The sequence below is a fragment of the Periophthalmus magnuspinnatus genome, chromosome 6 (assembly GCF_009829125.3).
Source record: "Periophthalmus magnuspinnatus isolate fPerMag1 chromosome 6, fPerMag1.2.pri, whole genome shotgun sequence".
In the NCBI taxonomy this organism is placed as follows: domain Eukaryota; kingdom Metazoa; phylum Chordata; class Actinopteri; order Gobiiformes; family Gobiidae; genus Periophthalmus; species Periophthalmus magnuspinnatus.
The window spans coordinates 26,921,256-26,946,529 of record NC_047131.1 but is presented as its reverse complement, the minus strand read 5'-3'; the positions used below and the strand labels follow the sequence as shown (position 1 = coordinate 26,946,529).

At 41.6% G+C, this 25,274-nt stretch overlaps 1 protein-coding gene across 1 annotated transcript; it reads left to right on the top strand.

Moving 5' to 3' along the window:
- The first annotated feature begins 993 nt into the window (after positions 1-993).
- On the top strand, positions 994-25,274 carry LOC117371905 (chromatin remodeling regulator CECR2). Its single transcript, XM_033967579.2, is given in 23 exon segments — positions 994-1,281; positions 11,433-11,527; positions 13,652-13,835; positions 14,746-14,873; positions 15,047-15,157; positions 15,283-15,353; positions 15,437-15,600; positions 17,186-17,251; positions 17,253-17,276; positions 17,390-17,528; positions 18,225-18,259; positions 18,261-18,354; positions 18,428-18,466; positions 18,551-18,642; positions 18,728-18,854; positions 19,428-19,677; positions 19,679-19,769; positions 19,859-19,984; positions 20,155-20,868; positions 20,870-20,960; positions 21,283-23,026; positions 23,145-23,201; positions 23,295-25,274. Coding segments are annotated over 22 exon segments (4,551 nt in total). The 5' UTR covers positions 994-1,161; the 3' UTR covers positions 23,191-23,201; positions 23,295-25,274.

Below are 25,274 nucleotides of genomic sequence, written 5' to 3'. Positions count from 1 at the left end.
TTGCGCCCTCTTTTGGCCAACTTTTAACCTGCCGTTTACTGAAAGCGTCGTCAGTAGGCCAATGTCTAAGTGTAATGAATGTCATACCACGTCTTAATAGTAGATAAATATGTTAAATTGCCAAAGGACCTGTTGAATGCGCCTGTTGATTTATTTTTTGTAGCAAATTTTTGTGCACATTTTCACCAGATGGGGGAGCTCTAGTCTTGTTTATCTTCCGCTATGATTAATTAACATTATTTTGAATAAATGCGATATAATAATTAATATAACAAATTTTAATCAATGTGTGGTTCAACGTAAATTACACAGTTAAATCAATGAAGCACTGAAGGGTAGTCTTCTATAAATGTATAATTAAAAACAAGCAAAAAAAACAAAATAAGGATATATAAGGTCTGATTAAAGCAACACCATCTGTCTGGAGGTCATCCTCATGACTCCATGGAGATATAAAATTAAAACTATAATTTGGAACATTCTCCGTAGGTTTTATGCCATACAGTGGAATACTTTAGCCAAAGGAATTCCCATGAACATTTCCATGCAGACAAGCAGGCCGAGTCAGGTTTGTGGAGATGCAAGCAGGCTCACTCAGAGAAAAGACACTTTTTTTTTCTTTTTTTCCCCCTTGCGTTTTCAGTGCAATAAAAAACATCCAAAATAAAACAAACAAAAACAAAAAAAAACAAAACACTTTTATTTGAGTCTAAAAAAAAAAAAGTTAAAAGCTTAAGCTACACAACCGTTTGTAACAGTAACGATTCAAAATAATGCACTGTTAATTAATGGACTATATTAGTAATAGACTTGTTTTAGATATTTACATGTGGTTGTTTTTTGTTTGGTATTAGTATATAGTGTGTAAAATAATCCGGTAGAACAGATATATCTTAATAAAAAATAAGAAAAGTGCGTGAACTCCCCCTCCCCGTTGTGGCGTAATGGTACGGCCCTCCCATCTGCTCGGCCCCGGTGAGACTGATTGAAACAGATTGTAGCGCTGTACGGGTCGCAATGGCAACCGCTCACAGAGGACGGAAGAAGCAAGTTTTATCGCGCTGTTAAAACATGTTTAATACCACGAACGCGAAAGAGGACGACAGGGAAACTACTTACTAATGTGAAAGATACACGCCGCGGCATTTGTTCTGTCCTAAAATGTCACAGGGATGTACAATTTCTGTGGAAGAGATCCAGTCTTGGTGGGAAGTCCCCGCCATAGCCCACTTCTGCTCGCTGTTCAGGACAGCCTTCAACCTCCCGGACTTTGAAATCGAGGTAAATGACAGTGTTTTCAAGCCTAAAGAGCGCCAGTGCTCCAAACAACGGAAAAGAAAAGTTGTTTATGTCAGCTTTCTCTTTGTAAACGGCTTTAGTTTAGCGTTTGTGTGCTGTTGTTTAACTACCTTTAACTTCCCGTCTTTTAAAACGACTAGTTAATCCTGTTAGGTAACTAGCCACACTGTTAGCTTAGGCAGGTCGGAACACTAATTAGCCTCTAGTATTTTATAAAGTACCATCAAACTGTACTGTTTAAAGGGTGGATTAAGACGAAGTAAACCTCCTCTTTCAGATACGTGTAGTTGTTTATAATATATCGATGATCCGTTTAAAAAAACTACACGTAAAACCATGTGCTACTGGTTTGTTTTCGTTGAGTAATGTTAAAGCACTGGCTGAATGAGGTTAGCTTGTTTCCAGACTATGCACTGTTCCCTGTAAAGTTATCAATCTTTCTTAATCACATTTACAAACTACTACTACTACCACGCAGGCGGAATTAGTTGTGTTGTGTTCTTTGCGAGCTACACGTGTTTATTCCTATAAGCGTTGTAGTTTGTTATTACTGTCAAATAAAGTTAAGTTCATGGCGTGAGGTGGGAGTTATTGTCTTGTGTTAGCCATCTGGCCTGGCTGGGGACGCAGATGCTGCTGTTCGGATGCATTGTTTACTCGTTCAAGATCCGTTTTGTTTTCAAGACCTTCGCTTTACTTGATTTTGGTTTTATCTGTGGCGGTCCAAACGTGTACAATCAGATCAATATGCTTATCATGTCCGATTAACATAGGGAGTACTTTGAAACCTAATGTTAACCAACTTCTTGCTGGGCTGCTTGAGGTGAAACCAGGCGGTTCTCTGTTCCTACAATGATTTAACGTAAGCAATACTCTCTTAGTAGGTAAAGGGTTGGTGTTTTACTATCCAATCGATCAAAAACAAGCAAAAGGAGTGTAATCGGTTCAACATCACGTATCAAGCGTCTCCATCACTTGAGTCCCCACCCCCCGGGTCACACACACACACTCACACAGCCTTTGCTTTGTTGTTGTGCGACGTGCAAGACAGATGGGAGGACCTGTAGTAGCACCCACGTTTCTGTGAAAACTAAGCCAGATCTCCATTCACAACGATGTATGATTTTTTTTTTTTAAACTTTCATCCTTATGAATAGCATCCAAGCAGAACAGCTGGGTTATACACAAGAAAAAGTATACATGCTTTTTTCTAGTAAAATGCAAGCTGCTAAAGGTTATTATGCACTTTAATCAATCCCATTTAAGGCTGCAACATGTCACTTTTCCGATGGAGGGTTCGCAACCTGCTTGTCTCCAAGGAGATGTTATTGCTTTGCCTGCAGTGTTCCACAGTATGACATTAGATTTCTCCATGGAGACAAGCACTTGATGCCACCAGAACAACGTAGAGGTTGGAGAGGCAATCCCACTCGCATAAGGAGGAGTTTTGGAACATTCCAGGTAAAGCAGTAACAACTCCACAGAGACAAGACAAGCAGGAAGTGGATCTTCTACCAGAGTAGTTCTCTCTTTGATATGGGGAGACATCCCACAGATTGTATCATCTTGTTCAAAGGCAGAAATGACCCAAAACAGAAAAATATTTAAATAGTACCAGATTTTTTCTTTTGCCACATTTCCAATTAGCCTTGAAAGGCACCTAACAAATAAAATGTATTATTATTATTATTATTATTATTATTATTACTTGTTTTTGGGCCTAACCAGTACACTGTACAAATTGGATCTCAGACGTAACTGTAAGCATGGTGTTGAGAAAGTATCTTCTGTGCTGCACTTATAGGACTGCACTGGTGGAATTACTTAAAACCAAGACAGGAAGTGACTTTCAGTGGTCATGACTGAGTGAGAGACGTCAAACGATTTCACCTAGACTGGGCCTCTGTTGTCAAGCATTCTCTCAGGACATAGCAGTGGACACCAGAAACTGTTATATAATTATGTTGTAATTGCAGTAGTTGCAATTTTGTTTTGAATCATCTTTAATCTTGCACCCTATAACACTGCAGCCTATTGCTTTTTTAACAAAACCCAGTGATCCAGTCCAATGATACTGCTGTGCTAGTGGGCGATGCTCTTTCTATGGTGCTGCTCGGTCATAATGGTTTGCCTAGGCCCTCTCAGGCGACCTGACAAAAGCAGACTTTTCATATTGTCCAGAGCTGATGCCGGCTCCACTTGTCACAGCCGTGAGGTGTCTGGAAGGCCTCTTTGTATAGACCTGAGAGGTTACGTAGTTTGTCATGATGGAAGTTTCTTTTTGGACTTCCTTGTTATATACTTGTCTCTACACTTGATTGGTGAACTTTTATTCAGTTTCCACACTTTTGGTCTCAGGGCTCGGACCCAGCAGCTGTCACTCCACCCCGCTTCTTCTTGATTCCAAGCGAGGAAGCTGCTATTAAAAGAGGCTACCAGCTTCTGATTCACTACACATTGTTATCCTTATTATTCAATTTGTTTGCTCCTATTGTCATCTTGATTTTTATTGCATGCACACACTATCATCTGAAGTTAATTATGTAATCATTTCTGAAATCACTCTTATCTTGTTGCCACATAGCAAGCATTACATCTCCCAATATTGTTGTTTTTCTGTTACGGTAGACATGAGGAGCCTCCTGCCTTTTCTTGATATAACTTCTGTAAAGTTCTACAATAAGGCGTACTATGCAGAGTAGGACTATGGATGTACAAATAAAGACACATAATTGGCTTCTATGGCACATAACTGGCTTCTATGTGACTAATTTAAGTGGTCTAGTTACATTTATCTATTTTTTGTAAGCTTCTCATCAGATTTATCTTGAGACCATAAATTATATTAGTAATGTCTCGGACCTCCAAGTTTGTTTTTATTTTTCAAACTGGAAGCTTAATAAACCCTGAAGGTACCCAGACTAAGATGTGGCAAAGATTTACATTCACACAGAAAAGATGAGTGAAGTTCATTCAGGCCAGTCTTTGATATAAAAGCAGCGTTTGTGTCATGATGTTGTATTGAACAATCTTCACTTGACATTGTGACATTTGTGATTCCCACTGCAGCCTGGACCTTTTGCTATGCTCTAAGCCAAGCTTGTGTGTTCTCTCCCAGTCTCTGGTACTGTCTTTGCCACGGGGTCTACATGTGGTAGACAGGGAGACTTTAGGTCCATGATTGCTCAATATGTTTACAGACTGAAATATGAACTCCTAAACTAATTCAAGAATTTAGTGAATCTGTTTTTTTGGAGGGTTTTTTTGTTTGTTTTTTTGACAATTGTTGTTTGCAAATGAATTTTTTTTTGATTGCTGCAGTCTTTGCAATTTGCAAATTGTGACCACTAAAACTGTGACTTTGATTTGATTGTGATAAATCTTGCAGCCATAGAAAAGAGTGCATCAGCGAGTAGTGACTGCCTCTGTGGGACTGTCTGCTAACCGGAGCTGGTCACTCTTGGAGCCACCTGAGCTTGTTTTGTGTGACTGTGCAGTTTTGCCCGTGCAGTGGCCCCTGTGTGCTGGAGCCTGTGCAGTGGTTCAAGCATCAGCAGCTAAAGTCCAGGTCTTTTTTTCTTTTTTTTCTTTTGGCACAGCTGATGGTGGATGCTCTTGTCTCTAGCAGTGTTCTTCTGCCACTGTGGAAGCCCCTCTCTTTGTCAGGCCCCACTGGTGTTGTAAAGGGAATTTAGTCCTATTTTATCAGCTAAATAAGAGGGCACCCTGCCCCAGGGCATGTTCTTGTTTTGTTGTTTATAAAGAGGGAGTTGTAAGTGTTATTTCTCTACACAATCTATCAGCTCCTTCATAAGTGTATTGTTCAGAGGCTTCCATCCTCTAGATCCTGTCCACTTGTTGTTCTTGAAGCTGGATATTTTTTATTGTGATCGGTGATCATTATGTTAACACAAACACATTATTGATTGCCGATAAATGTTATTTCTGCACTGGCCATATGCTTTCTTGCAGTATATTTAACAATCTCATTCAAAGTTTGGATTTCTAATAACTATTTACAATTTCTTTAGATGTTTCTTTGTCTATTATTTATCAGTGCAACTCTGTAAGCATGGCAGTAATTGTTCTGCATTTAAACACTTTGTAGTGTTGTAGTGTAGTATTGCCAGCACACACATACATGCCCAGCTCTTTGGTTATAACTTTAGGTATTTTATATACCTGCTCTTCAGGAACCATCTTTCTCCAAATTCATGTGTGTTTATTTATTTGTAAACGTTGGAAAATACATTTTTAGACTAATTTTAGAAATGCTTTTCTCACAAGTCATTTGCTTTCCATAGTGTATATAAACACTCCCATGCTATGGCAGGTTTTTCGTTCATTTTTAACAGAAGCTTGAGGTTGTCCATGATGGAGGAACCATAATTTCAGTCGTTTGTGTGTGACTCAATGATGGGAGAGTTTCAAATGACACTGTGCAACAATATTGTTAGCAACCTTTTCATGTAAAGCACCTTTTGAGTTTTATTTGAAAATTGCTATGTATAAAATGAATGATTGTATTATCATTAGGCCCGAGCCTGGGACAACGTCCCGGCGAGGGACTCATTAAAACCATGTTAGGAGCATGGAAAATGGCAAAAATCAAGTAGTAAACACGCCCCAACATGGCAGTGAGTGGTGTCAAATATTAGAACTCAACGAGCTCTAATTGTCAAAAATCTGAAACTCACATCAAAAAATAGAACATGTCAGGACATGACAAAAATTACATTATGGCCTCGCCCTAAAATGTACAGGAAGTCGGCCATATTGGATCAAACCTAGGAATGACAAAAGTGCACACCCTCGCATTCAGGACATTTTCTCGCAGTTTTCATCTCAAACACAGGCAGGATCTTCACTGTGGCCTGTACCCCGCGGTCGCAACTGGTGGCGAGGGCCTTTATCACTGCTTGCAGTTTTAATTATTATTATTATTAACCCGTTACCTCTTGGGAAACTTTTCTCTTTGTCCATTCCCACCAAAAATGATCCACCATCTCACCAATCTGACTGCTATGTTTTTTTTTAAACGTCATTATCAGTTTAATAACACTTAAATCAACAAGCCAATACTGTGTAACAACAAAACTGGATGCTCAGGAAAGTGCCCTTTTACAAAAACGAATATAGCTTGCCTGTAAACCACGTCACAATTGTCAAATCTGGAAGCACTGTGTCATCACCTCAACTTCCTGTTTTCTAAAGGCTCGCCTCCTGCATCTTTTGCATTTTCCCTCTGTGTCCAACCTATAGAGCACTCCTGCCAACACAACCACAAACCACTTCTGACACATTTGTTGATCTTCCATTTTAAAGATGAGCTCATCTTTAAAATGGCAGATCAAAAAGTTGTTGTATATCACTTTAAATCCTTAAGCCCTTGGAAGACAGGGAATTAAGAGGTGCTTTGTCTTAGACTAGCATTGCCCCTTCCCCTTCTGTGATTGACAAGTGGAAGCAGTGGTGGCATCAGATGGTTTCCTCACAAGTGAGGATGGGTGAAGAGGAGTGAGGAGGGGTGAGGAGGGGAAGAGGGCCCTTCAGAGCAGGCTCAGGGGCACCCGCTCCATTGTTGGTGCTCCCCATGGTTCCCTCTGTCTGTCTCCAGTCTGGAGCTCCAGCACTCTGATAACTGCTTTGGTGAGTGCTCTGTTTTGCTTCAAAGTTACATGTGGCATTTAGAGCTGTTCTGAAGTATTGTAAAGAGGGCTGTTTTTGCTCCTTTGTATAACATGGTTGGCATCATGATTTATTATGAATAACACTTCACTAACTGTGTTATTCAAAATGTAGAGTATTAACCCGAGTGCAGTCTCTGGGGACTCCTGAGCAGGGTGGACATGGGTGTTTGGAAAGGGCTACAAGTGAAACAGTGGAACACATTACTCAAACATACATACATACTTACAGTGGGTATTTTAGGTTTGTTTACATGTCTTTCAGGAATTGTAATGTTTTTTTCAAATGACCAGGAGGTGTTCTGGTTACCTCTTACTAACTCAAATGCAGTCAGTCTCCTGTACGGTAAATGTTTGGACTCACACAGCCACTAATCCCACTACTGTGTTGTGTGAGACTACTGTCTTGAACGCCGGTCGTCTGACTCCTCATGACAACGGCATTTGACACTGTAATAAAACTGCTGGTCTTGTGGAAAACCGTATTAGGGAGTTTTCATTCATCCAGGCTGCTTCTTCCTGTTGTCAGTGAGCAAATGGGGTCTGTGCCTGCAGGCTCAGAACTGCTGATCTGTGTCGGCCTGTGTTAAGGGCAGGTGTGCTCCCAACTATTCAACCTTCTTCATCCGTAAATGGAGATAAGCCATCATTCAATACTAGAGCCAGTCATCAAGAGTCTATAGACTAATGAGTCAGCGACGTTGACGTGTGACTGTGGTAATCTGATGAGGATGCAAACTCTTTCCTGTGGTTTGTCATGTGGTGGGAGCTGGTTCCGTGTGGGGCCAAAGGCTGTTGTCAGATGATGGCTCCTGGAGGAACCATGTGTGAGATGAAAGTGGGGGCGGGGAGTGAGAAATAAAGAAAGAAGAGCCTTTACACAACAAACAATCACCCCCTCCCCCGTCACAGATCCTCACATCCTCCAACTGCTACTGAGATGGAGCCCACAGGAGCTGTTAGCGCCTGGAGAGAAGGAGGGAGAGGGAAGTACGTGCCCAGAGGAAGCCCCACACCAACTGGATTACGACATAACCTTGAACATTGACGTCTTTATCAGCCCCTTTCTTGTGTCAGCAGACTGTTGCACTGCCCACTGGGAAATACATTCTACTTTTATCTTCCAATACACATGTCCTGTCCAAAATAATAATGATGATAATGCTATTTGTTGACTGTTCCAGTTGTCTAATGGTTTTCTGTTCCAGTTCTTTCCTCTAGCATGATACCTGGGGGTGGCTTAGCATTGTATTATCTTTTTAGCCTTGTTTCCATAGGGGCGGTACGCGGTGTTTTCATTGCATTTTAGGAGTTCGAAACAGACTGCTGGAGAGGTAGACACACCTCCATGCAGTAATTGGTGGATCAGCAGCACACCAATAGCAACACATGCATGGCAAAATATAAATAGTGCAAACCTTGTAAGGATGGACATTTCTTGGATCATTAATGGCATGGCCAGGACTGTCACATCCCACCATCTCATAGTGTGCAGCTTAGACCAAGTTCTCGGACTACTATGTGGCTACACTAACGGCAGTGAACGTGCCCTTCTATGCCACTGTTTGTGTATTGTTGCTTTACAGGAACATTTTGTGCATTTGCTCATGTCTTTGTAGCTGCCACTGCTTCTGGCGCTCAGTGACAGAAAACTGTTGCTCTTGGTGCAAGTTCATAGACAGAAGCATGATGCGCATAAACTCTTTGCCACTGCTCATGGTGTTGATGCTCCTTTAGGACTTGTCATTTTATAGCTGTCCAACATCTTGTGGCGGCGCAAGCCATTGGGTGTGTCTTGCTAGAGCAGTGTCACGCCCTAAGCGATCTGGGCCTATTGTAATGGAAGTGCTCTCAGGTGGGGGTGGCCCTCCTAACTGGCTCGTGCCAAGGCAAAAGAGGCTTTTGTTACACAATGACACCCGCAAAGTCTGTCTTCTGCTCATTAGCTGTGAGATATTTTGTATCTTTCTGTGCTTGATTGCATCATATCCTATCTGATTAGAGAAGTACACATTACACTTTTGAGCTCTCTTGTCTGTAGTAGAATTGTGGACAGACTCTTTGATGGTGTAAAGCAGGATGTGCAGTGACACAAGTGTGAGACCTCCTGAGGCTGCCTGGCTGACGACACAGCTGCTGTGGCCATGACACTTCTTTGACTGCACCTCGTCTTATCCTTGCTTTTCTAAGAACAGCTCACATCATTGTGCTGCTCTGTTGAATGTGACAATCTTCTGATTTATAGTATACACAGTATTCTGACGCTTATCACTTTACCTACTGCCCTTATCAGTTTGGACCATTGATCATTAATGAAAGCAGCCCAAGCGCTACTCTGTACCTTATTTACCCTCAGTGCATTTGTGAAATAATTTCAGAACAAAATTCTTTACACAGAAGAGTGTGGATGGGTGTAGAAAGGGCATGGACAGCCGATGACTCCCTGTGCCATCTGACGCCACAGCTCTTGAGTGGTACTGTTAATCCCACGCTTGTTTGGTTGGGGTCTTTCTCCCCTGACCTTCTGACTCTGAGATGTTCCCTTCAACTCTGTCCACTGACTGACAGGCCAGTGGACACTGGCTCCCGTCCCACACTGATCAAAGGGCAGTGCGCCTCTGTGGACGCACTCACTGCAGCTCAACTCAGATAGGGAGCAGAGGGGTCAGTGTGACATGGGCCTCAGGGATCCTTTTCTTACAGATTTGACTCTGACACACAAGGCTTTCACAAACACTTAGTACTGGTTTGTGTAATCTTTCATTCATCTAGGAATGGCTCATGGTGGAACAGGTTTCAATGCTAGTCATCTGGACACTGTTTTTGAAATGGAGATGTTTGAAACCATTTCTACAAACACGGCTTTCTTTATCAATCGACTATTCCTATGGAGGAATAAATGTATGCAGATTAAACTGAGAGGAATTAGAAATATCTAAAAGACACGGCTAATTTTAGCATTTCATCATTATACTTGGTCGTGGCTGTTTCTTACTGACTTGACACCATGATTTTTATATCTCATCTCTTGGCATACCTCAGGTACCTCATGTCTTTACGTGTGAATATTGTGACAGAAAGCATTTATCGGCTGGATATCAAAGTGAACAGAGATGCCCTTTACATGTTATCCCATCATGTATCCACTGCTTAAACATCATAGTGTACCTTCTAAGTACATTCTGCCACATGCCTCATAATTACAGCAGGCTGATTAAACATCACAAACCATTACTCCCTTTGAGTCATGTGGCTGATTTCTATCAGCACTGGCTAAACTCGCTCTTCTAGCAGGAGAGTTTACTGTGCACACTCTAGTCCGGCCTCAAGCAGAAACATCCTTCTCATCCTGTTTTTCAACTCTGAGCCTTCTGTCTGTGCCTCTCCTTTTTCTCTGCCTTTCGTCACTGCTGACTTGATGGCTTTCCATGAGGGGTGTGTGCTGCTGACCTTTGGTGATCCCAAGAGCTTCTAGGTCGAAGTCAAGTCATATTGGAGTTGTCCTTTGAATGCTCCAGTCTTAGTTCAAGCTAATATTCTGACAGGGCTAACATAATTGGGACATTTATTTTTAGGAGAAATGTTTCTAGCCATTCTATCTATAAATGCTGCATGATAAGCAAATACATAAATTTTGTTGAATATTACGCTGGATAATAAAAAAAAGTAGCTAAATAAAAAGGACTTAATGATTTAGTCAGTCACTTTTATTACAATTCAAACTCTAATTAAGACGGGGGTGCCCAAACTCTTTCCACCGAGGGCCATATCTTGAAAAATATTCGACGTGGAGGGCCAGTGGTCAATACAGTGGATAATTCAGATGGGTGTATTTAACATAGTTTTGACTTCATACTTTAAATAAGGCTTGAAATATTAATGTTAGGTCTGTATGACAATGTAATGTGGTGTTATTTAGGTTATATAGGTAGGATTACTCAAATTTGCTGTAAAAAGTACTGATTATGATCAATTGGGCCAGTTCGCCTGAAGGCCTAAGGGCCAATAAAAAATTGGTCTGAGGGCCGCATTTGGCCCCCGGGCCATAGTTTGGACACCCTTGACTTAAGAACTTAGCAGGACAAATTTGTCAAAATCTAGTTACTTATTTTCTACAACACTCCCATAGTAAAAGCCAAATGTAAAATCTGTCAACTACTTCTTCAGTTCTTCTGAACTGAAGAAGCGACTTGGATGAGCAGAACATCTTCACTCTTATAGCGTTTTGTCGAGTTGACAGATTTTTACATTTGGCTTTTACTATGGCTCAGACCTGGACAACGGAGGGATTACACAGACTACTACATTCGCACTGTTGAAAAAAGGGCTTTAAACACACTATGTCACTAAGCTCTTTTCTAAAGCTACTGTTGATCGCTCCTTTAGTCAAACTCATCGCTCAGAAAAATTATAACTAACCCTGTGCCGCCTTTGTGTTGTCTACAGGAGCTGGAGAAGGCCCTCTCAGAGCAGGATGTGGACTTCCTTGGAGATCTCATTGCTTGTTTGCTGCAGGGATGCTACCAGCGGCGAGATATCACGTAAGACCAAAACACCTTTGAAACGTTGTGTGTATTTATATGTGCAATTAATCAAGCAATCCTAATTATTACACCCAATAAAAACTAAAATTGCATAATTCAGAATAAAACAATTATTTACACTAACTTTGAAGTAGAGTTGGCTATATCAATTTTTTTATATCTTAAAAATTATTATACTGCAATAGACAATGGACGCCTGTCCCAACTTATTAAGCCAAATCTGTTATATTCCTTAAATGGCACATACAGTGTACAAAACAGATAAAATAATGCAAATTTATTAACGACTATGTGAATTTAACTGGTTTAAAGGTAAAATGCATAATTGACCAAAAGCCTCACGTCCCTCTCCGCTCACACGCATCTTAGTGTTCCTGCCCACTGCCACCTCACTCTGTTTTTTTTCTTTAAACTACAAATCACGAGTAAATGTATGAAATTAAGAAGGTAAAGAATGGTGGCAAATGATCGCATTTGAACAGAAATTGAGACGCGTGCATGTGTCTCTGCGTGTGGATATACAATTGGTTTGAGCGTAGGAAAACATTCTACTTCTCTGCATATTTGATTAGTTTATGACTTGGGTTCACTCATCGGTTTGTCCTGCCCAAGCTACTCCTCTTCTGTCTTTCACGGACGTGAAGAAAATAACACTCAAACAGTACATCCTAAGCGAGTGTGTGTCTATGACACACAAGTTCATAAAGTCAGAATATGTCCACATCCTGAATCAAAATCCACGCAGTGTACTGCGCTCCATACGTCCTGCACATCATGTTCTTTCTTGTTGTCAGCGCTATTTGAGCCTCAACAGTTGTAGCTTGATGATGAGTTCAGGTGCGTTGTGTAACTTTTAAAATAAAGCTATTTTAACAGTGATATAGAGGTTTAGATTCAGATTCCAGAGGGAATTTTTTTTTTTTTTTTAACGGATGTTGTTGAAGGTAATGCCGTCATGCGATTTTAATGCCGTGGTATACGATATTCTGAAGCACATTGTTTACGCATGCACGAGTTTCTTTAAATAAAAAAGCTGCTGCCAGATTGAATGTTTTTACTCATAGAATATAATATATTATAATGACCTTGCTGTTAGATTCGTCTCTTACTTTCATTTCATTAAATAAGCAATTAAAGATTGCTCAATCAACTTATGATTATTTAACATAATGATCCTTGGGTGTCATAGACTATAACTATATAACAGACACAAGCACACTATGTCTTCTTTAAAGCAAATGATGTTGAGATCCAACTTAAGTGACATCATCAAAGTCACCACGTTTTATGGGAAGTGTTTTTCAGATGCATAGTGACTCACTGAGGAGTCACAGTGCTGTCAGCATTTACTCTTAGTACATGATGACATCATCACCACTGCTACCAACCAACGGCTTCCCCCAATAACAACAGCTGAACTCTATGTTTTGATGTAGTTTTGTTTTCCGTCACACAAACCACCCTCAGTACACAATCATGCTGTAGTTGTGTAGTAGAGTCTGGTCTTGTGCCGCTCGGGTTGCTGTTGCTAACAGAGCACAGCCGGCTTTATTGGACTGGACAGGCGCTGGCATCCTGGGGGTGGCAGCTCAGCACTGGCCTTTCACAGATCTGCCCTTTTCATCCACACGCGTTAAACGCTCTGCCGGAGCGGGCCCCAGAAGGGAGGGCCGCCGTCGAGGAATACAGGGGCAGAAAGAGCAGAGTGGAGGGGGCAGAGGAGGGAGCCTGCAGCTGTCTGTGTGAAAAGTGCTCACTGCTCTTTCAAGATAAGCTATTTTTTCTGTCCTCCTCTTTGTATTCCTGCATAGATGCTCACCCCTGCCCCGAGCCCTTGTTCTGTTCAGCTGGGCTGGAACTGAACGGTACAGATTAATCAGCAAAGCCTGAACCGGAACCAAAATTTGTTTGGTCTCTAAGACACAGACTCTAGTTCACATCTTCATTTATACCTTCACTTTTTGTAGTTTGTAATTTCAGGGCCCGGAGGGAAGTGACTCAACATTTCATGTGGATTGCATACAAATGTCATAAAATCATATTTAAAAAAAACAAAAAAAACAATACCATATTGTTGAAGCATAGAATAAGGTAAAGTCCATCCTCATTTGTCCTCCTCAGGTCTCATGGATATAGCAGTTACCTGAATGACATCATCAGCTACAGATGGGAACTAGAAGAAGGGAAGCCCAACCCCCTCCGCGACAGTTCTTTTGAGGACCTGCCTGTCCGCACTCAGGTGGAGCTGTTGCACCGCCTCTGTGACTATCGCATGGACGCTGCCGATGTTTTTGATCTGCTCAAGGTACAGACCCTCAGGAGTGGACAGCAACGGGGATTTAGCGGTGTTCTCTTAGATGACTCTGGTCATGGTAGTATGGTGTGCAGCACTGTAGTCAACCATACAAAAATATTTTGTTACTAAAAAATGAGTTATAGGGTTAACCTAAGGGTCATAATACCCATCATGAGAGTTATAGGTAATCCTCCCTGGTGCTCAAGAGTGTGTTGATGGGATATTGTACTTCTGATTTTGGTCTAGCAACATGAAGATGTACTTATAATTATTCAGATTCTCAAAAAACTGGTATCATATATTTTTTTTCAGTTAATTTTAAGCACTTTGGGGCTTTTTTAGTTTTTGGTTTGTTCTGTTTCCTGTTACTAAACCCCAGCATGACTGAAAAAACACCACATTTTAAACATTTTAAGAAGTCAATGTTGTTAAATCTGATAAAAATGTATGCACATCCTCAGCCTCATTCAGCAACTAGGTACCACCTTCTACTAGTTGTTTATTTATTTATTTTTTTTATGCTTGGTCGCTTATTGCTGTCTGGCAGTTGCAGTATTGCCAAAATTGTAAAATGGTTAAAATCATTCTAATGTTCAAGGTTTTACCAACACTAATGCAGTGGTATTAAAGTTTTACTAAAGAAGCAGTGCTCCTTTCTGTCATTTTGGTTTGTTGTTTATTTGTAGATTACAGTATCATTTTACCACCTAAAACAAAGCCAATTGTATTTGTATTTTGTAGTGTAGTTTACAATTCAAACTGGTTCTGGTACTGGTATTGTCTAGTTTCCTTACAATCAGAAAATCATTATCAATTCACTTAGTTTATCCAGTGAATTAAGCTGAAATATCCACTAGTAGCTGTGAAGTAAATGTATGAACATGTATGACATGTATAACATTTGCTGACTTTCCTACAGGGCCTGGATGCTGACAGTCTGAGGGTTGAACCACTGGGGCAAGATGGAGATGGAGCCCTCTACTGGTATTTTTATGGCACCCGCATGTACAAAGAAGAGCCTCTCAGAAGAAAGTGTGAAAAGGGCAGGTAATTACTACTGTTGGGTGTGTCATCTTCTAAACCTTCTGTAAACTCCTTGGCCATGTGGTAATTGGTGTTCTGACACTTTTTACCTTCCCGTTAATGAGAGGAGCTACTTGTTACTTTAAAATGGTGTCATGTTGAAAAACTCCCTCAGTTTACTGGTGTTTTTGAGACAGTGAGAGCCCTGCTTCAACGTCGTCTGCCTCCACATCGTATGCCTCTACATCATCAGAGAAAAAGCGGAGAGGAAGACCAAAGAAGAGGCACTTTGAAGACTTTCAGCAAAGGTTTATAGACATTTTGTTTACAATATGATACAAGATGGAACATGACTTTTAAAAATGTTGTAATTTATTTCAATGTTGTATTTCTTCTTGGTTGTGTATCATTTAACAACTGTCTTTTTATCTAGTGATACAGAAAGTGAAGGGAAACTTGATATCGATATACTGGATTCCTCCCCTGTGAGATTTGAATATAAAAGTAAGATTTTTTTTGTCTTTCTCTTAATTGTGCTGGGGTTAGATTTACAGTAATTAACATCTATCCCTGAAATCTCCCATCAGCTGAGCGTAGACGTGGGGCCTGGTCTCTTGTGTGCGACACTGAGGAGCAGTGGGTCAGTCTGGCAGACAGCTTTAAGGACAAGAGCTCCTCAAGAGATCGCCACCTCCACCACGTCATCACCCACAACTTCCTCCCTGAGATCAGCAACATGATTGAGCACAAGGTCAGATGTCACTCACTCTCTGTAAAGGATTTTTATCACCGACTTCAATTATGGATTAGTGTAGGGTTTGGCATTAATTAAATAGTATCTGGTGTGTAGGGAAATGTACTCATCTTTTTGTCGACAGGACAAGTTTGGTTTGCTTTGTAATTTATATGTAGGATTTAGTTTAATGCATCTTTGTAATGCACATTATGATTTTTAATGAATGCAAGTATTAAACTGGGAATGCTCTGTGTGCACAGCCATTTCCCTGCTGTCAGCCTTCATTGGATAGGGCACTCACCTTGAGGCAAATGGAACCTTTTGAATGACAGCTCTGCCGTGCTGTGGCCCCTATTTTGACCTCTCAGTGTGGTGACTGAGTATTTTCTGTGAATAGAATTTTGGAGTTCTCTATGTTCATTTTAGTCTATCGTTAACCACATGTGGTGTTTCAGATAGGTATTTTGATTTAAATATCATTAAAGAGCACAGCTTCCGAAAAGTTATTAAGGTACAGGAGACATGTGATTGCAGTGCTTAGAGATGGGACAGTAAATGTGCTACTGTTAGAACTTTCCCCACAGTCTTTTGTCCATTATCGCTTAGTGTCTGTGCATTCTTGTGATCAAATGCATTAGGGCTGAATAATTTAGGAAAATTTTCTGTTTTAATAATAGGATTCAGTAAGATACAAACTTGGTAAATGGCAAAAGTAATTGGGCACCTCTGTGCTCTAGAGTGTGACCAATTTTGTCAGGTGCGACAAAAATTTTTTTTTCCTTTGGGTGCATTTGGTGCACCTAAGCCCATGTTCTGTTGCACCCAAATGAAAATCTTAGAAGCACATTGCACCCCACTCAAATTGTTAGTCTGGAGCTCTGAGACTTTATTACTTACCTCCTGTAAAGTTAATCTACAGCATTCTCATCAGTATTATCCATTAGAATTTGTGCTGCACAAATAATGATACCCAGTCCACAAAACAACGCTGTGAATCCAGTTTGAAGCGTTCTTTAAAAGTAAAAAAGCCAGAGTAGAGCCTCACTTGTGTCTGTTTACATAAGTCCACACCGCAAGGATCCTGAAGCAATAAACACGACTCTACTTTCTGTGTAATTTATCACCACCCTTCTGTGCATTAAAAGCATTTATCTAAACTATCGCACCACATTTCACAGATAAAAACAAGTTTTAATTTGCATCTAAACTAGAGCTCTGATCTTTTGAACATTTTAGAGTCTCAAAGCGAGTCGTTTTGCTGTAGACAAGAAACAGCTGATGTGAGGTGCACTATAGTTTTGATAGCTCTTAACCTTTAGCTTGTGGTGCACGGTCTCTCTGCTGCAGCCTTTCTGCTCAGAGATTTAAAATCTCATGATTCTCTTTGCTTTTTTGTCACACGTTTATAAATGGATTTAAGACTGAAAGGTCTTGTAGCGTGTCTCAGACTTAAGACAGGATATTTTGTTGTGCAGCCCTAAAATGCATTATGACTTGAATAAAGAAATTCATAAAAGGAGACATAGTGCTGATGCTACTGTGATTTAGTTAGATTTCAAATACAATGATTAACACTGGCATTATTTCTGTATTTCTTTAGGAGCGGGAACAGAAGCAGAAGCTTCTCAACCCAAACCCAGTTAGAACGTCAGAAAAGTTCTCTCAAAAAACACGTGAAGCAGGAAGAGGAGGTGTGTGTCAATCAAATTTTTCTGTTTAAAAAACTAGGAACATTTCTAATGTTTTCATTCAATTCTCCATACAACAGTTAATGTACATTGATGATGATGGTTTACATACACAGGATAAATTGTCAGAAGATGAGAACAAAGATGAAGATCTTGATAGACAAGTTCTACTGGCAGAACAGAGGCGAGAGGAAGAGAGACTTCTTCAAGAGGAACTACAGCGAGAAAAGATGGAGAAGATCAAAGCTGCGGAGGGTAAATATTCACAGTGAAGTTCTCATACAGACATATAATAGAAAGAAAGTAAGCAGCAGGTAACTGTTTTTGCTCATACAACTATTCTATTGCTATGGGCCAGAGCAGTTGGGAAATGTACCACAGCATAGCATGACTGGATCTGTGTGATTTATGTGCAGTACTATGTAGACTGTGAAAGAGAATGTAGAGGCCTTTAATCAGAGGATCACTTGGCTTTTTCTTCCCGCCTCTGATGTCATCTGTCAGAGGTTAATGAACTGCTGATTGTGCTTCAGTGGAGGAGCCTCATTAATGTATTATAGATGAACAGCAGGACCTGGGCTGCTCACTGTGTGCATTGCATATGTGGAGTCCGCCCTCAAACATCTTTAATCCACCGGCAGGGGGCTGGCAGGCCTCGGCCTTTTATGTCCAAAGATAAAGCAATACATATGCCCCCTTTCTACTCTGCTCTGCTTTTTTGATCAATGTGACCCTTAGAAAAAGCGACTGATGAATCGTTCCCTTTCTAGTTTCATAATTTCTTCCGTCACAGAGGAATGATCTGGTTTTTATGACTTTCTGACAGAGACGAGCTACTGGTAAACTAAACTACTTTATGTAAAGTTTCATATCAATGCAACATATTTTCTGGTCTCCGAAGATAGTTTGCATCTATACTGATTTCCTGCCCTGTTTTATCTTCTCTTCTAGAACGGGCAAAGAGAAGGAAGATGCGTGAAGAGAGGAGCCTGGTTGCTCTCTGAGGGAAAAGACTTGCCACCAGAACTCCTAAACTTAGAGCCTTCTTCCCGGTCCAAAGGAAACGCAGGAGCAAAGAACTGTAAGGCACATTGACGTTTGGTTTGACCCATCAAAGATTTAGACTTACCTTGCTCTGTCTCTCATTGCAGCAGCTAGTGATATTGATGATGACTACACTGCTTTATACAAAGGTAGAATAAAAAATATATATATATATATTTTGTACTCCAAAATGAATTAAGTGTTTTCTATTAATAAATTCATATTTATTTCAGTTCTGGAGGCACTCAAAGCCCATAAAGATGCTTGGCCATTTTTGGAACCTGTGGATGAATCGTATGCCCCCAATTACCATGAAATTATTGAGGTGCTTATTGATAATCACTTCTGTCCCGCATAAGGCATGGTTCTTTGTTGACTACTATAACAAACTGTTTTTTGCATCATTTTAGACTCCTATGGATCTGTCTACTATTGAGAAGAAACTCGGTGATAGCAAGTATGTTGGGAAAGAAGAGTTCGTAGCAGATGTGAAGCTCATGTTTGAAAATTGCCTTGAATACAATGGCGAAGACAGTGGTAAATGCAAACACGTTGATAAATACATTACATAGAATGTTAAAATGACAACAAGCCATTATCAACATAATACTAAAGGCTTTGTGAGAAAGTGTATGCATGTTTGTGAGGAAACTGCAGGAGTGTGCAGTGTGCTGGGGCCAGGCCAGGAGCACTTTGACAGTGATTAATGGAGAGTGATTGAGCCGTGCTCTGGTGCTCAGGGGGATCTTAGCCCTGCAGTGCCACAGAGACATTCCAGCCTCAGCCTAAGCCTGCTGTCTGGAGCCATCTATCCAACTGAACGCTCTCCCATGGGACGGGGGAGGAGCAGTGAGGAGGCCCTGGGAGGGACAAGACGTGTTGGAGGGTTTGGTGAAGCTGGGGTCAATGTACACCCTTTAACCAGGTCAAGAGAGGCTGCCAGCACGTGGCCATGGCTACATCCTAGTAATGTGCTTCTAAGCTTTTGAACGTGAGGCTATACTAGCCCAAGCTGCCATTGGTTTATGTTGGAAACACATTTTCTTATATTTTTGGTTTGTGTTTTTTACCCCCACCAAAATGTTTAATCGCAATGTTTTCTGTCCTCAGAATACACCATCATGGCAGAATCCCTCGAGCGATGCTTTAACCGGGCTATTTTGAAACACTTTCCTTCCGAAGATGGAGACACAGATGAAGAATTTCAAATTCACAAAGATGAAAAAGAGCGGAAAGACAAAAAACGCAGTCGTGGAAATAAAACTGCAGGTCCGGAAAGTCTGATTAAGGCTACAGAGCAGGCACAACGAAACGCAAACACACCTGTGGAAGAAAATGATAATAAATTAACTCGACCACCGTTGGACCAATACACCTCCCTTTAGCCATCTTCCAAATCAGCAGCAGGTTCATCCCAGGGACATCAGGGGCATGTATCACCCTGGGCAACAGGTACATCATACAGCTTTTAAAAATTTCTTGCATCATTTGTCCTAAACCTCCAAAAAACTGTATTTTGTTTGATTTTGTTTCTTCCATAGCTTCAGAGGCCTCATGGTCCCCACATGTTTGGCCAAAGAATGCCTATGAATGCTCACTTCAATTATCCAAATCAGATGCTAAGGAATGGAGACCCCAACGCACTACGTCACAGCTTTAACATGCAGGTACTGTTTATAATGTAATGGTGTATCTACATTAGGTATTATGTGGTATTAAATGTAAACTGGATTATTTGGTTTATCTTATCACTGCTATCATATTCACACATGGGTTTTACTTTATTCTGATACAAGTTTTCACCCCAAGTCTGATAATTATTCCTTTTATTTACTAGCATCATATGTTGGCGGGACATCACATGGGTGCCAGGTATCCAATGGGCCCTAATCCTACACCTGTACAACCAGGACCGCACCATCCTTACATGGGCCCCACACATGGCCCTTCACTCGGGCCCCGTCCTGTGGCCCTTCAGCCAGGGCCTCCCCCAGAAGCCAGCATCTATCCCTCCCACAACCAGCTTGAGGGCCACACCATGCCCCATCTGCCCAACAGGTTCCCTAGGCCAGAGGGCCCACCACAGCACAACCATCCTGGGATGAGGCCTCCTGCTATTGGACCACCACATTTGTGGGATAGCTTGACTCACCGTGGACAGGAAACCCCTGGTGGGATGTATATGCAGGACCCCAGTGCAAGGAACCAGCGCAACTTCAGCTATGGTGGAATGCCTCCTCCAGTGGGGCACAAACCATGGCCCGAAGCTGCTGGATACCCCCACCCTCCCCCCAATGCCCAGTATCAAATGTCTGCTTCAGGCAACGGCCCGGGGCCCATGTCCTCACATCCCCCTGGGCCCAATCCAGAGTTGTCAGGCAGGACCGCTTTGGCCTCGATGCTGGAAAGCCCAGAAATGCTGGCCTTACAGCAGCTGTCAGCGTCCTCTGGACCCCCCTCTGCTGCCCCACGTCCACACATGGGCATCTATGAACAGTCTGGCCCCCCTTCAGAAGTTGGCTGTGGCCCAGCTCAGCCCTCTCAGAGCCTCCCCCCCTGGACACCAGCTTCAGCTGCCACATCCTGCCTCACACAATGGGCCAGACAGACAGCCATCTCAGCAGACAGACACACCGCCCACAGGTGCGTCAGGCCTTTTACACTTAGGTTTTAGTTCTGGCAAACCTCTGGCCCATCCTAACTTCCAGTGGTAAATATGTAAATGGTGATATGAAAATCTTTTAAATTATGTCTTAAATATTGACTAATTTTATTAAATGAATTGTATTACTGCATGCTAGATATGGTTTATTTAACAGAGGTTTGCTCCAAAACTGAATTGTTAATCAATGTTTGTTGTATCAGTTCCTATAAAAAAAAATGTAAAAAGTACATATAGTGCTAAAATAAAGTATTTGTAGATAAATATGATTCTAATTAAATATGATTTTTGTTTTTGTTCTAGGCTCAGGGCCAGAGACAAAAATGCCCTCCAATAGTTGTGTGGACAGTGCTTGGGCACACAAGGTCACTGTCCTTAAGGACCAGGAAACATTGTCTGTCACAAATGTTCATCCAAATGGCCCCTTGGATGACCTACACAGTCCTCAGGGAGGATGTGAGAATGTGAATGGAGTAGGTTTGTTAGGCAGACCTAAACCAGCACAAGGGGCCATCATAATGAATTCAGCAAACTTAAACTCAAGCAATGGCAGCTCCCGGAATCCACATGCCAGGCTTCCTCAACATGTTTTAGTCCACACTTCTCCACAGAAAATCTCAAGTCCAGCGCTTTTGCCAGAGACTGATTCTTCATCACCAAACCCTGCACATCAAACACAAGAGAGACACTTTGATATTACAAATAAACAACAAGAACAGCAGCAACCTTTTGTAAAACAGCAGTTACAGGGAACATCTCCTCAGAACATACAGAGTCCACACACTGATCCATTTCCACACAGCACCTCCAGAAGGCCAAAGGCACAAGGCAGCCCCAGTGATACACTAGGGCAGCCTTCCTCTTTCTCTGGTCTGCCTTCAGGACCCCCAGTACCACTGACCCAGCTTAGCCCCACAGGCCAAGAAGCTCCCAGCCTCTCTGAGCCCAACAGTAGATCCAACACAGAGCCAGATATGAAGTCTGCTCCTATTAATGGTGTTCACAAGAACCAGGCCTTCAGCCCAAGCAGCCATCAACAGCAGCCCATGGGAACCAACTCTGCTTCAAGGGCTCTCACAATGAGCCTTAATCCCCCCATACCCTGCCATCCTCAAGGACACATGAATGAGGCTATGGGTTCATACAGCATGAGCAATCCCTCATTTAACCCAGCAAATAGACATCTTCACCCATACCACAGTCAGCCTTACAATCCCCACCACTGTGCAGCTCCACGTGCCAACTATCAGGGAAGCCCGTACCCCTATCATGCATCTCCTGGGCAGCCACCCCCCCCATGCCAACATGTACGCTGCTCCACAGTACCCCTACCCTCATGCACAGAGCCAGGGCCATGGTCAGGCCAATGGCAGAGGTGGCTTTCCTCCAGAGACTGGCATCGCTCACAATATCAGCCTCACCAGCCTATGCCCTCCAATGCTTACCTCCCTGCAGCCGGTGCCAAAGGTACCAGTCAGGCCAGGGAAAGTAGCATGTCCCCAATGGGCTCAGAAGGCTCCAATGGAGCTACCCTTATTTCCCCTTGTCCTGTCGGCGATGGGTTAGAGGAGCAGAGCAGAGTGAATGGTAGTAGAGGCAGTCCTGCAGAGCAGGGAATCTCAGAGGACAAAGGTGAGCAGCCTGAAAGCCCAAAAGAAATCCTGGATCTGGACAGTCACAATGCAGCTTCACAGCATGCCCCTCCTCTCCCTCGACATCACCCCTCTGCAGCTTCCATGGGGCCTGGCTTCATGTACAGCCCCCGATCCATGCATCCAGCACCACAGCACATGATGTCACAGACTCAATGCATGGGGAACAGGGCTCCTTATCCCGGCCAGCCGTACCCTGATCCAGGACACTACGCCCACAGACCTCACCCACACCTGATGGAGGCACTGCAGCGACCACAGCAGCTACCACAGCAGCTGCCCTTCTCCCCTGCACATAGCCGCATGAATGTGTACACAGCACCACAGCCCGGGCCACACTACCAGGGTATGATGGTCCAGAGAGGCCTGCCACCCGACCACTTTGTGCATGCCAGGTAACATATTTTAGTAGGTGCCTTTTATATTACGTTTATATACTAATATGCTATGTTGTGCATGAGCTAAATTATATAAAGGATATAAAAGTGATTTTTTTTTTTTTTTTTTTTCCAGCCAACAGATGACCTTACCTGATGGCTCTGGCAATAAACAATCTTAAAAATCTATTGAGTAAGTGGTATTTATGTATCAATAGTCTAGGCATTTTCATGTACTTTATTATTGTTAACCATTATTTACCTTTTTATAACGTATGTTTTTTAGACTCTGCAAATACTGTGGAGAGGGAATTGGGCATCTTCAGCACCAACACATGTATTTGTGACACTGGATGTTGCCCCTATGGAAACAATATGAAAATGCTTATGAGCCATGACTTTATTTGTGGGATACACTGAAAGGGACTTTCTGCCATTTACTGCCCCATGTCCTGTAGCAGACAGGGATGCAAAGGATCCAGGAATACTGTTCTTTGTAACCACTAGGCCATTGTGCCTTAAGCAACACTGGACATGTCTGATACAGTGGAATATTTTGCCACTCTGTAGAATTTGAGAGCTTTTGAGTACTTTAATGAAGACAAACTGTTTTATTACTGCATTAGTCCACACTTTATAATTAACTCAGGTTTAACAAGAGGTACTATTTGACAAATCTAGCCAGCTTGAAGGCCCCCCTTACAAATGCCTTGTTTTACTTTGTGAATGTACGTGTGAATGTTAAGTAGAAGTGCAGCAGGGTAGAACATAAAACATGTGAAAGGTTACATCCTGAAAAGACTTTTATTCTGTGCATCAAATTCTGCCCTCCAAGTGAAGAATGTCTGACACACACTGTATTCACCAGACCCCGCTCTATAATGCACTATTAGGTGTAGAAACGTGGCCTTGGATAGTCCTTTACAAACACCACATTTTATATTATTTTACTTATGAGCACAACCTTCTCCATTCTGTTTTTATTTTTGCATAAGATGGGAGGTTTTACAGAGGAAATGAATTCAAGAATATGTGATTTGTTTTTCCTCAGTCCCAAACTCTGTAATGACTTTTACTGTTGAGTGTACTTCTTCAAAAAGGGTTCAACAATCTTCAGATAGTAATGAGCTCTGTTTGCTGGTGTATGCCCATAGTATGAACATGGTAATGGATTTCATGTATGTGTTTTGTTCATAGACTTCAAATGGTAGTGCTTCCTTTTTTAACACTGAATTTTTTCTCAGGGTGCGCAATTGCTGTATACGGGTACATTTCTTAATTGTTCACAGGAATTTGACTACGCCTCTCCTATTGACTAACCTTTTTTAACAGAATCCAATCAACCTCTCTGTTAGGGTTATTAAAACTTATCTGATGTTATATTTCACATTCCTTCTTTTTTCAACTTCAAATTGGTCTTAGTTTAGTACCAGTGCTATCTTTCTGTAGTCTGTATTTAGGCCAAGTTTTGCCTTTTTCTCCATCTCTGTTTAGTTCTGTAATGCTAAACATATCTACCTCATTGAGCCAGTGAGTAGCCACTTCCTCTACTGCCAGACACATGTAAGTTATCTTTGTGACTTAAATGTGATTGCAGTAGGCTTATCTTAAATTATTTAGCTATGTAGTTTTGACGGGCCAGTGTCACTGTAAAGTAACTTATAATTGCTTGTATATTACAAAATTATTAATGAAAGACCACAAAAACAGGTTTTTAGAAATCGCAAAATACTTAACACAAGTATCTGGCCACACAGGACTTTGGTTGTGTTATTAAAATGTGTTTCTAAGCATTGACTGGAATTGTAACAGTGTGTGCAGACAAGGCATTGAAGGATGCACTGAAGACCTTTTTCATTCAGATGATTGTTTCTATAATTAGTGGGCCTGATCAGGTCACATTACTAGATTTAATTTGTACCAATACAAAACCAGAGTTGAGGTGGTGGCACAGCCTGTAGTGTACAGATGGGTGTATGTGAGTGTCCTGTGTGGAATCAGTATCACATGACTTAGTCCATTCAGCTCTGTTTTTCTGCTGTCTTCTTTCTGCACAATGGGGAATGTGATAAAATGTGAATCATATTTATTTGCTCTTTAAGTTCATTTGTTTTACTTGTACATTTTCCCCTTGTTTTAATATGTGTGCTGTTGTTTTAAACTGTTCTATACCTCTATTGCTTTGACAAAAAGACCAGTATGCTTCATTTTAAGTGGCGTTTCATATCTGACTGATGTATAATTTGTTTTCAAATGGATCAAAATA